Source organism: Miscanthus floridulus, chromosome 8, assembly GCF_019320115.1.
Source record: "Miscanthus floridulus cultivar M001 chromosome 8, ASM1932011v1, whole genome shotgun sequence".
In the NCBI taxonomy this organism is placed as follows: Eukaryota; Viridiplantae; Streptophyta; class Magnoliopsida; order Poales; family Poaceae; genus Miscanthus; species Miscanthus floridulus.
Genome location: NC_089587.1, coordinates 41,678,593 through 41,690,785, shown reverse-complemented (window position 1 = coordinate 41,690,785; position 12,193 = coordinate 41,678,593). Strand labels below are relative to the sequence as shown.

At 44.8% G+C, this 12,193-nt stretch overlaps 1 protein-coding gene and 1 pseudogene across 1 annotated transcript; both read left to right on the top strand.

Annotated features, from left to right (window-relative positions):
- The first annotated feature begins 517 nt into the window (after window positions 1-517).
- Window positions 518-2,894, top strand: LOC136471753 (uncharacterized). The gene is made up of 5 exons (XM_066469506.1): window positions 518-811; window positions 898-953; window positions 2,375-2,429; window positions 2,521-2,601; window positions 2,682-2,894. Exons 1-5 carry the CDS (start codon window positions 595-597, stop codon window positions 2,888-2,890), a joined length of 618 nt encoding a protein of 205 aa, XP_066325603.1. The 5' UTR covers window positions 518-594; the 3' UTR covers window positions 2,891-2,894.
- Window positions 2,895-5,894: 3,000 nt separating this feature from the next.
- LOC136471752 (wall-associated receptor kinase-like 20) lies at window positions 5,895-9,633 on the top strand (annotated as a pseudogene).
- Window positions 9,634-12,193: the final 2,560 nt, after the last annotated feature.

Below are 12,193 nucleotides of genomic sequence, written 5' to 3'. Positions count from 1 at the left end.
TATTATAGTGCTCATTGTCCTTGCATAGTGAAAAATATCCAAATAGTAGATTTAAGATAGATAATTGGATTATAAAATCTAAGTGTTTAAATTTTATTTCATTTGTATCTCATTCTTATTTTTAAAAATCTGAACAGAACCTAAAACAAACGAGTTTACATAAAACTCAAAGAAAACAGCCCGGTTTAAGGCCAAAGATTAAAACAAAAGCAGTTGACAACTCTAAAAACATATCTAAGAGTCTTTCTTAAATTTAATATCTGAATCATTACTTAGAGATCTATTTAAATAAAAAACTCTCTCTATTTCAACCATCCAACACTTTTTCTATAACTTTTGCGTATATTAAAGAGCTAATTTCATTTTTTTTTTGTTATTGACTAGCGAATAATTCAAAATAGACAATAATGATATATAGCAATATTTAGAAATCTAATTAAAACGTTATTTTTATTGATTTTTATCAATATAAGGCCAGGTCTTGGACTTCTCTCTGCGACCTATTTCAACTGTTCACGCCTAGAAGGAGGCTAGGACCCGCCTCCCTGAATTCCTCGCCGCCGTCTACACCCGAAGTCCAAAAGGACCAAAACCATGGACTCCGCCGCTAACGACGCCGCCTCGGCAGTTCCGCCGTCTGTGGTCTCGGCTGCTGAGGAGACGCTCGCGGCTGCCGAATCCGTAGGGGACCATCTCTCCCATCTGCTCGCGGCGGCGGCGGCGGACCCCGACGCCGTGGCCGAGCTCCCGCCCCTGCTCCGGGCGCGCGCTTTCCTCGCCGTGGCGCAGGCCGCCACCTCACTCCTCGGAGGCACTGCACCTTCCACGCTTCTCCTTCTCGTTGCACAAGCTTAGGTTTTTCCCCCCTGATTATCTCTTTTTGTGGGAATTTTGCAGTTCGTCTAAGGTGTTCGGGAATTGACCCTGACGAGCACCCCATCAGAAAGGAGTTTGTAAGCTCCTCTTAGCTCTAAAATCCTGGATCTTTCGAAGTGTATTTTTCGGGTGCCATTGAAGTAGGGGATTGATTTTGATGTTATTGACTAAAAACGATGGGGGTATTTTTTTTTAGAGAAGAAAAAAAAAAGATGGGAGTATATTTTGTAATATTGCCTAGGAGTATTGAGCATGAAGATGCAGAGGTTTGACATGGGCCTTTGAATATGCACATGGATTTACTTTAGGTTTCTTTTAGGTCAGAACAGAGCTTGTAGGTTTGTAATATCACCTTCGACATGTTGTAGTGTTTACTGCTGTTGCCATTTTTGCATAGAGGCTGTTTTTGTTTTTTTTGAAAGATTTGGCAGGAGCACTGCCTTTCGATTAAGATAGGGGAAAATATAGTTGTTTATGTACAAGCATAGAGGCTGTTTTGGAGAAGGATTTGTGTGGCTGAATAGTTTTAATTAATAATAACAGTTCTTTAATGAAGAGTTCTATGTTGATGCAGCATGAATTGAAAAAATCAGTCTTCATATTTTGACAGCTATTCTGTTCGAATTTATATGTTATAAAAAGGTTTGATATTTTGTAATCCTTTAATGAAGAGTTCTATGTAGCCACATGAATTCAATCTTCATACCTTTCCAGCATGGCTTTTAAGGTGTCGCCTGGGCATCGCTAGGCGACAAGGCCCTCGCAGGGAGTAAGGCGTCCCCGACGCCTAGCCAAAAGCAGAGGCCCCCCACCACCAAATCCAGCGCCACCTGGGTCATCTGCGGTGGATGCGGCGGTTGATCGAGATGGGGATCTGAGAGAGCAGCAGCAAGAGGTAGGGAAGGAGCAGAGGGCAGGTTGAGCGCACGCAGCCAAGAGCAGCGTGAGGGAGGGAGGGCGGCGCTGTACCTGCGTGAGCCATAAGAGAGGAGATGCAGCGGCGCTGCGCCTGCGTGAAGGAGGGAGATGCGGCGGTGCTACATCTGCGTGCATCAAGCAGGGAGATGCGGCAGCGCTGCGCCTGCGTGAAGGAGGGATGCGTGCGGCTGCGCTACATCTGCGTCCGTGAGATGAGAGATGACCTGAGAAGGGATAAGGATGCATTTGTGGGCTGCCTATTGGGCTGGGCCAAGCACTTCTCTTTACATTTGCCCTTTTCTGGTTTTTCTTTTTCCTTTTTTCTCTTTTTCTTGCCTATTCCCTGCTGGTATTTTCCTATTTCTTAGAATGGTAAGGCGTCGCCTTGCCTCACCTTATGGTCGCCTAGGCATCGCCTAGTCGACTCAAATGAGTGGCTCGCCATGTCTCGCCTTTCAGCCTTAAAAACCATGCTTTCCAGCTATTCGCCTAGTGAAGAAATGCAATATTTGATTTGTCAGCTAGTTTGGCCCTGCAGTTGGAAGTTTTATTTCCTGAGTTCTGATTCGTTTCTTTCCAGGAAAGGTTAAGCCTATGGCAGGAGAAGTTAAATCAATTTGAGGCATGGGACAAGGGTACTTTACTCTGTATTTCATGCTTATTCATTTCTTTTTTATCTGAAATATGTAATGCTGGTACTCAGTTACTACCTGAATTGAATTGCAGCACCACTCCGCCCTACTACTACAATAAATACACAAGCAGCAGCAAGGTTTATTGGACACTCACTTTCCCATCTGACATCCGGTACATATTTGGCAGTTAAGTTTGTGTGGATTCTTGATTATTATGGCATGGAAATGAGATTTGATTTTTTTTTTATTCAGATCAGAAGAGGAGCATGCAGGAAATAAGTAGAGGAGAAAGGCGGAGTTGGTCTGGGCAGAAGAGAAAGCCTGAGCCTTTACCAGAAAAGAAGTCTGTCCGTGCTGCTGCAGAAGAGTTCCTTGCAAAGGCTGCTCAGGAACTTATTGGGCATAGTGATAGCATGGTCAAGGGTCCTGTTATACTCATTCCTGATGAAGATGAGGACTAGATCGGTATGTTGGTTTTGTCAATTTGTGAAATATATTTATACTGCGGATTTGTGTTTGTTGACTTCGTTCTTACCGCAAAAGTAATGCTGGATGCATGCTGATGTGTACAACATTGTAACATACTCAGACATGAGGATATATATGGCATATTTGCAACAAAATCATGGTCCACGGATCTCTCTTCATAAAATAAATCACAATTCACAATCCTTGATTGTTAATATAGGTACTTTCTAGGTTATTGCAGCTTGTAGACACTTAGCATCAGAATATCTGAAATCCCACTAGCTAACACAAATCTCATCTTGCCTCATGTTTAAATAGTTCTTTCTTTTACTCTATTATTAATGATGAAAAATGCAACTTAAGTACCTTTATTTATCTAATGGTTAAGTCTATGTTCATAATTCTACTATAAGCACACTTGGATTAACTTTTAGCTTCACAATCAATTTATGCCAGCATATTTGGTGAAACACATGCTCTATTAAACAGTTGCCTAGCTGTTACTGCGAAAGTTAAACATGGAATGATGATGTCACGCTAGATCTTAGAGTGATAATTTTATCTTTGAGTATGGCCATTTGATGGAAGGTGTGAATCATTTGATTATCCAGACAATGGCAGATTTGCAAGTGAAAGCACATTTTCTGCTGTCCTATATTTTGTGTTGTTAGCAGTACAAGATCTTTGATTATCAGAATTTGAAACTTTGGTAGACACACGCACAACTGGCAGGGCCATGGATGGGCCTGTGACAAGCAGTTCCTTGGATAGCAGTATCTACTGGTGATTGTGGTATATATAATGCAACGATCTTTTTTGTGACCAACTGAATGTTTCATTGCACGCATTCTGCTCACAAGTGTTAGTAGATGGCACATTTGTATTGGTTGGATAGGACCATGTATTGGAATGATTTTTTTGTGAATTATGTTAATTTTAGTCCACAACTTAAAATGTTGATAGCATACTTGTTTGGGTAAAGAGTTATTTATGCTGTTTTAAAAAAAAAAGTGTGCACATATCCTTTGTTGCATGGAAAAAGTCTCATTTTATGTAACATGACAAACAATCCTCTGCTTGCCTCCATCAATCACTGTTGCACTGCAACCATACTCTTTCTACAGGCGTCTTTTTTTTTTATTGCCTCAACCTTTGATACAAGTTGTAGTATCTGAACACACGCACCAAGTCACCAACTCACACCACACACCTAGATTTACAACCTATATCTAAGTCACAGCTGAGAGATATGACAGTTGTGGTCCATCCGTGCGAGGCATCCACCATCCTGAAAATAATTGCAAAAAAACCCTGGTGGGAGACGTGAGACGAGCAAGTCTCGAACTCACGACCGGCTGCTCCTCCACCGGAGCACTTTGCCGTCCGAGAACCCTGGCTGGGAGCTGGGAGAGGTGTCCGACTACAGGTGCAAATAAACCATTTTACCTTTCAGGGGAAAGGAAACAAACCACTCAATAATCGGTAGAAATTCCTCCTACTGAACTGAGCCAATCTCTCTCCTTTTGTCTAGTTAGCCAGTTCTGATTGCAGCTTCCTATTTTCCTATTCTTTGTCTACTCTTTTTTTGGCCATGTATGTACTGTAGCTTGTGTTCGATTGTGGACACCTCTAACCTCTGGCTATGTTCTGTTTCCATGCAGAAAAAAATGGATGCTTACCAGATTACATTCCTGATTCATCGTCTAGGCAAAGGAAGGTAGAAAGTCCTGGCGATGAAGATAAATTTACCTACATTGCTGTGTTGTTGTACATGGAACAGGGAATGGGGCAAAGGCTTGCTTACTTCCCCTGTTTTGGAGCAATTTTTCTCGAATTTTGAGTGCAGTTTATCTGAGTTTCGTTCCAGAAAGAATTTTGACATCCTATCCTATTTGTTAGTGGAGCTGGAGAAACAATATATGATTTGTGTGCTAGAGTACCCCTAATAATGAGTACTATCTATATATTCGAATGACAACAAGATTTGTGACCTCCAGCAATTCGGGGTACTCAAGCCTGTAATAGTCGGTGTATTAATGATGATGGCTGAACCTCTCTGGCAAGTTTTGTTATGGCACTTAAGAACTGGCTTTTGGAATTAGTAGAAAGTTGTTTTTAGTAGCTTTTGGAGATGCTCGAGCACAAAGAACGTCAAGGCAGAACGCAGAACGATTGCAATTAAAGCTGCATGTCAACCCGAGAAGAACCGAAACGTCCGGCCATGTTTGACTCGCTATGATGATGGTACAGTCCCCCACCAGTACTCGACATGCCTCGTATGGTTTCACGGCTCCGCCATCTCAGGAGAATACTCGGCAACCGATTATTTTTCTAAGTTGTCTAATAAAATTCTCTATTCCCAAAATTTGTAACTAAATAAATAAATTTATGAGTCGTATAACAATTATAACTTGTAAAATGGTAAACAAGCGCGAAACAATAATACTTTGTTCTCTTACATTATAGCATCATAAAAACTTTATATATGGCATTGCATGAAACGACGTATGAAACAGCTTTTCTTAGTGCAATATTTGTCTAAAACTTGGGCTTACCGATTTTAAAATTATATATGGTAATTTGTACCTGTACTCAGCGGCGGATCTGCCAGGGGGCTGGAGGGCTCGAGCCGAGCCCCCCTACCATGGCTGAGCTTGTGGAGCCCCCCTAAATTTTTCTGCCATTGGAGGATGAAAAGGAGGAGCTTGAGTGTTGAGCTAAAGTTGAAGATGATGCTGGAGTGTTGAGCTGAACTTGATGTCTTTATCCCCGTGTGAACTTAAGCCCTCCATAGATTTTCATCATAGATCCGCCACTGCCTGTACTTTTTTTAAAAAAAAATTCTGATGCAGACCAAACAACCAACAGAGACAAAGATACCCACTCTCACATGATGCTTTTCCTGCTGTATAGAATCGTTGTGGAAATTCTCCTTTCGCATTCATCACAAGTCCAAAATCATGCAGGTTGAAGGCGACGGGCAGGCCAATAAAACAAGTCAAACCTCCTCCTCCTCCTTAATAAAAGACATAATAAGTCATCCATCCATACGACATAAAAGCGCAAGGAGACACAAGCTAAGCATTCAGCAATGGCGAGCACACGAAGGTTGAGCCGTGTCCTCCTCTCCGACCAGGGTATCGCCATGCTGCCTGCTGCTGCTGCTGCTGCTGCTGCCGGCGAGCCATGCGCGCGTGTGCCCGCCGTGCGGCTCGACGGCCGTACCGTACCCGCTCAGCACGGGCGACGGCTGCGGCGACCCTGCGTACAAGGTCCGGTGCGCCGCCAACTCGTCGCTCCTGTTCGACGCGCTGAACGGCACGTCGTACCCGATCAAGTCCATCGCCCCCGCGGCGCAGCGGCTGGTGGTCTCCCCGGCGCCTTTCGTGTCGCAGCCGCAGGGCAGCCCCCTGTGCGTGTCGGAGGGCGCGGCGGCGGGGCGCGGGGTGCAGCTGAACGCGTCGCTGCCGTTCAACGTGAGCTCGTCCAACACCATCATGCTGCTCAACTGCACCAAGGACCTCCTGCTGTCGCCGCTCAACTGCTCCGCCAACTCGCTCTGCCACGTCTACGCCAACGCCACGGGGTCCACGGCGTCGGCGTGCGCGCCGCTGCCGCTCTGCTGCACCTTCGTGGCGGGGGGCTCCTCCACCTCCTACAGCATCCGGGTGTCGCCGCGGTTCTGCAGCGCGTACCGCAGCTTCGTGGGGCTCGACGCGACGCAGCCGCCGGACACGTGGGGCAGTCGCCTCGGGCTGGAGCTGCAGTGGGCGACGCCCAGGGAGCCGCTCTGCCGCACGCAGGCTGACTGCGAGGACGGCGCCAACGCCACCTGCGCCGACGACCCGCTCACGCCCTCCGGCGCCGGCGCGGTCCGCCGATGTTTCTGCGTGTCTGGGCTCACGTGGAGCCCCCTCGCCGGCGCGTGCCAGCAGAGTACGTTTTTTTTTTTCCGAAATCAGTCAGTAATTTCTTTTCGCTGCATGATCCTACTTTTTTGATTTGATGCAGATCCCTCGGATTGCCAGATCGCCGGGGACTGCGGAGGATCCAACCATGCGCCTCTCATTGCAGGTAGCTGTTTCTTGCTTTCCTGTTCTTATGGTTCAGATTGTTCAACAAATCTCGTAGGCCTAAAAATTGTTCAGTTACTGCTTGACACGAATGAGTAGGTGCCGTGTCTCTTCCGATTGAATTCATTTGAGAGCCGGCTTAATGAATTCCGTGCCAATGCACGTTCGAAAAAAAAAGAATTCATTTGCGAGTCACTGGACTCCTGGTACCCCCTGACTCTCCGAGGAGAGGTAACCTTATTCACTTTTAACTTATCAGCTTGGTTTATCAGCAATGATACATTGTTTTTCTCTCATAAACAAATCTTCAGCCGGCTCATCAGCCGCAGAAAGTACAGATACATGCTTTCTCTCTTTTCCCTCCTTTCACGCGTGAAGGTACAGATACCTGCTAAAATTTCAACGACAATCCAGATTACAATTCAAGTCAACGTAGTACAAATCCCTCATATGTACTCGTAAGACGCATTGGATAAAAGGAGGTAGTGGTATGGTCAAGCAACCCTTTTGACTCATCTAGTTCAGCCGACAGTGGGTACTCTGCATTCAACCCTCTGTATTCAAATGGCAAAACAAAGGGAAAGTAGGTATACATCAGCCTCAATTTGGGCCCTTTGACGCCCGGATGGTCAACTTTGGGGGGCTCATAGACCATACACATATACATCCTCATAGGAAGGATAAGCTTTGACTGTTTCTCCACTTATTTAAGTACTGTTATCTTTATATCTATTGCAAAAGTTGGCGGCCGGCATTGGCAGCAGACACAACTATGAGCCTATCAGATCCAGATCAACGACTATGTCCCTATTTGTCTATAATTTTCTTTAAGAAGAAAGGGTAAGAGATTTGCCGTAAGTTTTATTAGACAATAGAAAAAACGAAAAAAAGAGAGAACAAGAGTGTTTGCCAAATCCTTAGAACCCTCCTTATAGACATAACGTAGCATAACTCTAAAGGCACAAAAGAAGAAGAAAAAGGGACTTGGCGAGAGACCCCGGCCTACTAGCGACTGAAAACACAACTCCAAGAAACGTAGGAAACCAAATGACTAGCCCACTAACTGAGTCTTGATTTGGGTGCATAACCAAATGAAGCTGTGGATGTCATCTTTGCATTGCATTGCAACTTGTCTTTGTTGCAAATCCTTTTGTTGAGATCTTGTCTAATTTCGCTCTTGTCAATTGTTCCACCAAAAATAGATTATAATGCTCATGAAAATATCTTCTCTGGTTTTTGTCAAACTTGGTCGGACATTTACGGCAAAACTTATGGAGGGGACCTATCATGTTCACCATGCTGAGACTAGAAAAACTAAACCACTGTTTGCCTCTATCGCACTATGTACCAATTAAGAAATCAAATTTAACATGATTAAGACAATTCTCCAATGGAATTTCACACACGGGCAGCCAAAGGCTTTTGATGAATCAACTAGAATTCCTCACCTTGAAAATTAAAGTTCAGCAATCGATTTAAATTAAATGTTCTGATGGTTTGTGATGCAATGCAGGGCTGGTGTGTGGCCTCGGCGGCACGTTGTTGGTTGCCACTGCGGGGTTGTTCGTCTACCGCCGGCAGCGGCACATCCGGCTCGCCCGAGAGAGGTTGGCCAAGGAGCGCGAGGAGATCCTGAACGCCAACAACACGAGCGGGCGCACCGCCAAGAACTTCTCCGGTCGCGAAGCTGAAGCGCGCCACGGGCAACTTCTCCCGCGACAACCTCCTTGGCACCGGTGGCTACGGCGAGGTCTACAAGGGCGTGCTCGGCGACGGCACGGTCGTGGCCGTCAAGTGCGCTAAGCTCGGCAACACCAAATCCACGGACCAGGTCCTGAACGAGGTACGCGTGCTGTCGCAGGTGAACCACCGCAGCCTGGTGCGCTTGCTCGGCTGCTGCGTCGACCTGGAGCAGCCGCTGATGGTGTACGAGTTCATCCCCAACGGCACGCTCGCCGACCACCTGTACGGTTCCATGAGCCGCCCGCCGCTCCGGTGGCGCCAGCGCCTGGCCATCGCGCGCCATGACGGCGGAGGGCATCGCGTACCTGCACTTCGCGGCCTCGCCGCCCATCTACCACCGCGACATCAAGTCGAGCAACATCCTCCTGGACGACCGGCTCGACGGCAAGGTCTCTGACTTCGGGCTGTCCCGGCTGGCGGAGCCAGGGCTGAGCCACGTCTCCACCTGCGCGCAGGGGACGCTGGGGTACCTGGACCCGGAGTACTACCGCAACTACCAGCTCACGGACAAGAGCGACGTCTACAGCTTCGGCGTCGTGCTCCTCGAGTTGCTCACGTCCAAGCGCGCCATTGACTTCGGCCGTGGCGCCGACGATGTCAACCTCGCCGTGCACGTGCAGCGGGTGGCGGACGAGGAGAGGCTCATGGACGTCGTGGACCCGGCGATCAAGGAGGGCGCCACGCAGCTCGAGCTCGACACCATGAAGGCTCTCGGGTTTCTAGCGCTGGGATGCCTCGAGGAGCGCCGGCAGAACCGGCCATCCATGAAGGAAGTAGCAGAGGAGATCGAGTACATCATCAACATCGAGGCTGGTGGCCATCCCATCGAGCAGCAGCTAGCGTAGCGAATGATCCATGGCTGACTATGTCTAGACCTAGCGAGTGAAAGTATGAATGTCATCGAAAAAATCAAGAAAGGTGCGGCCGTAATAACAAAGGGCCGTTTAGGCCAGTATCAGTTGATTATTTCACGGTGTTGTTTGCAAGACTGTCACTATCATATTCAATGAAATGAAACTAGGACTTTTAATGCAAATTTTATTCTATAGTTTTATAGGTGTTTAGCTTCATGAACTCATGTAGAGTTGGTAGCCTGTGCAAAGAGAGTTTTATTTAGATGAAACTCATTTTTATTCTCTCTTCTTGAATACACAAAAAATGACTACATGACAACCTATTTATATGGCGTGTTTGGGACTGCTCTACGAACTCTACTCCACAAACTCCACCGGTGAAGCAGCTCCACTGTTAATGCAATGAAACTCATATGAAACTTCCACTGAGACTAGCTTTAGGTGACTCGGTGCGCGAGATTAAAAATAACGGACTCATGTTCTATAAAGTCGCTTCTAAAACTAGGTTTTAGCGTCGTTTAGATGTAGGATAGCTTTTTTAGAGTTTTAGAAAAAATAGCATTATTTTGTGAAATACTTTGGTTTTAGAGTGACATGAAGTGTTTAAATGCAACAAATTTTATGATTTCGAAAAACAAGATATTTCTAAAACTAGTCTCTTTAGAGTTTTATAGACTCCACTCTACATGTCTTTTTTTTCTTCTAAACCATGGCTTTGCACATCTAGTGTTCTAAACTCCAGATTATTAACACTACATTTTTAATACTATAACATATTAATATCCAATAAATATGGCCTTCTTTGTTAATTATAATAACTGTGAAACAATTATGCTAAAAGGAATATCATCATAGGACTGTTAATTGCTCATAACCCAGAACCTATTATTTTAGAATTGAGGAAGTATCTTCTACGTGAAACCATGTCACACCCTAATTTTAAGGATAAAATTGAATGCACTAAACCCATGTGTGCCCAGGAGATCAGTCACATACATAAGTTAACAAATTATAAAAGTATCGTCACGGTGTATCTTACATCACGATTAATACCATAACATAGTCTTACACAACACAACGGAAAATAAAAGGACAGCTCTCTCGTGGAAGCTCCAACACGGGGACGGTCAACTGGTTGACCACAATCCTAAAAGTTCTCTGGAAACTCCTCATACTCATTGACATCTGTTACCCATCCGGGATTTTTATCCAAATATTGAAAGTAAACAAGCGTAAGTACTTCCCGTACTTAACAAGATAACATGGGTTTATGAAAGCTCAAAAAGGATGACTCTGGTTTACTGCAGTTAGCACTTTTAGTAAGTCAAGATTTTATCATCAACTATTATCAAGTTATGCTTAAGCCCCAATGAACCCACATGATCAGATATCAGAATCAATTGCATCATATTATCATCGTAGAACATCATAAATGAACAACAATAAATAACCAGTTATTCTGTGAGTTTTCCGGACTGCTCGTGACCGTGAGCACGACTGTTATAACAGTTTATAACCCTCTGCAGAGGTTGTGCACATTCACCGTGAGTCATGATTCCCATATGTCCGGGTTAATTACTCCCATATCACTGCCTAAGGTGAGCGGGCGGGGTACACTATGAAGCCATTTCATAGGTTTTTCTAACAAGTTAGGGTCCGTTAGGTTTCCTCGGTAGGCAGATGTAGGAATCCCCCTTTCCTATGGCACTAAATCCCTTCGCGGCTATACACATAAGAACAGGGGCAGTCCTATACCCAACGTGGCAAGCCCTTTTTGCGCCATAAAGGTAACCTCTAACAAGATAGAAAAGGTCCTATTACTGAGCTAAAGTTAGAGCCATGTGACCATCACGGTTGCACTATCAGTCCCAGCTTTTGCCGATAGATAAGTCCTTATGGAGGGCCCAGAGCATCATGATCAAAAGTCATTTGCTCCTTCGCTCTATAATTCAGTTGTTTAAAAGCAACTTTTACCTTTCTTTCCATAGAATCATTGTTCAATATGTAGATCATGTACAGTTATGTTGAGCGCTAGCAAACTACCCATATGCATATAACCCATAGGAGACAAGGAAACAAGATAATCAATCACTATGATGTCCTTACGGGTATCAAAATTAGACACATGCAAATGAGTAATTAATAAATGGTGAATAGAACATCAAGGTAGATCCCATGCTATACTTGCATTGGTTAACAAACTCCTGCTGGTCCTGCTGGTCGTCAAACAACTCTTGGTCTTCAACGTTCTCCTCACCGTCTGAACACGACCAACACGGCAACATACAACATTTCAGGAACATTCATGCAAAGCAAACAATCTTATAATTAGAACAGTACACCAACAGTATAGAAATCAAGATAAAATGTTTATGAAAAGAATCTATGTCTCGCTATGATCACGTTAACGCGAAGTTCACGAAAAACGGAGCTAAAACACAAAAGTTATGAATTAAACAAGATTTCCTATAGTAATTTATTTAATTAAACCTAACCATGAAATTTAAAAGTTGCAAACATGGTTAACAGTGGTATTAACACGTAGATTATGCAATTACGAAACTAACGCAAGTTGAACGGGTCGATTCAGAGCTAAAACGATGATTTTATAAGCAAAACAATGCAG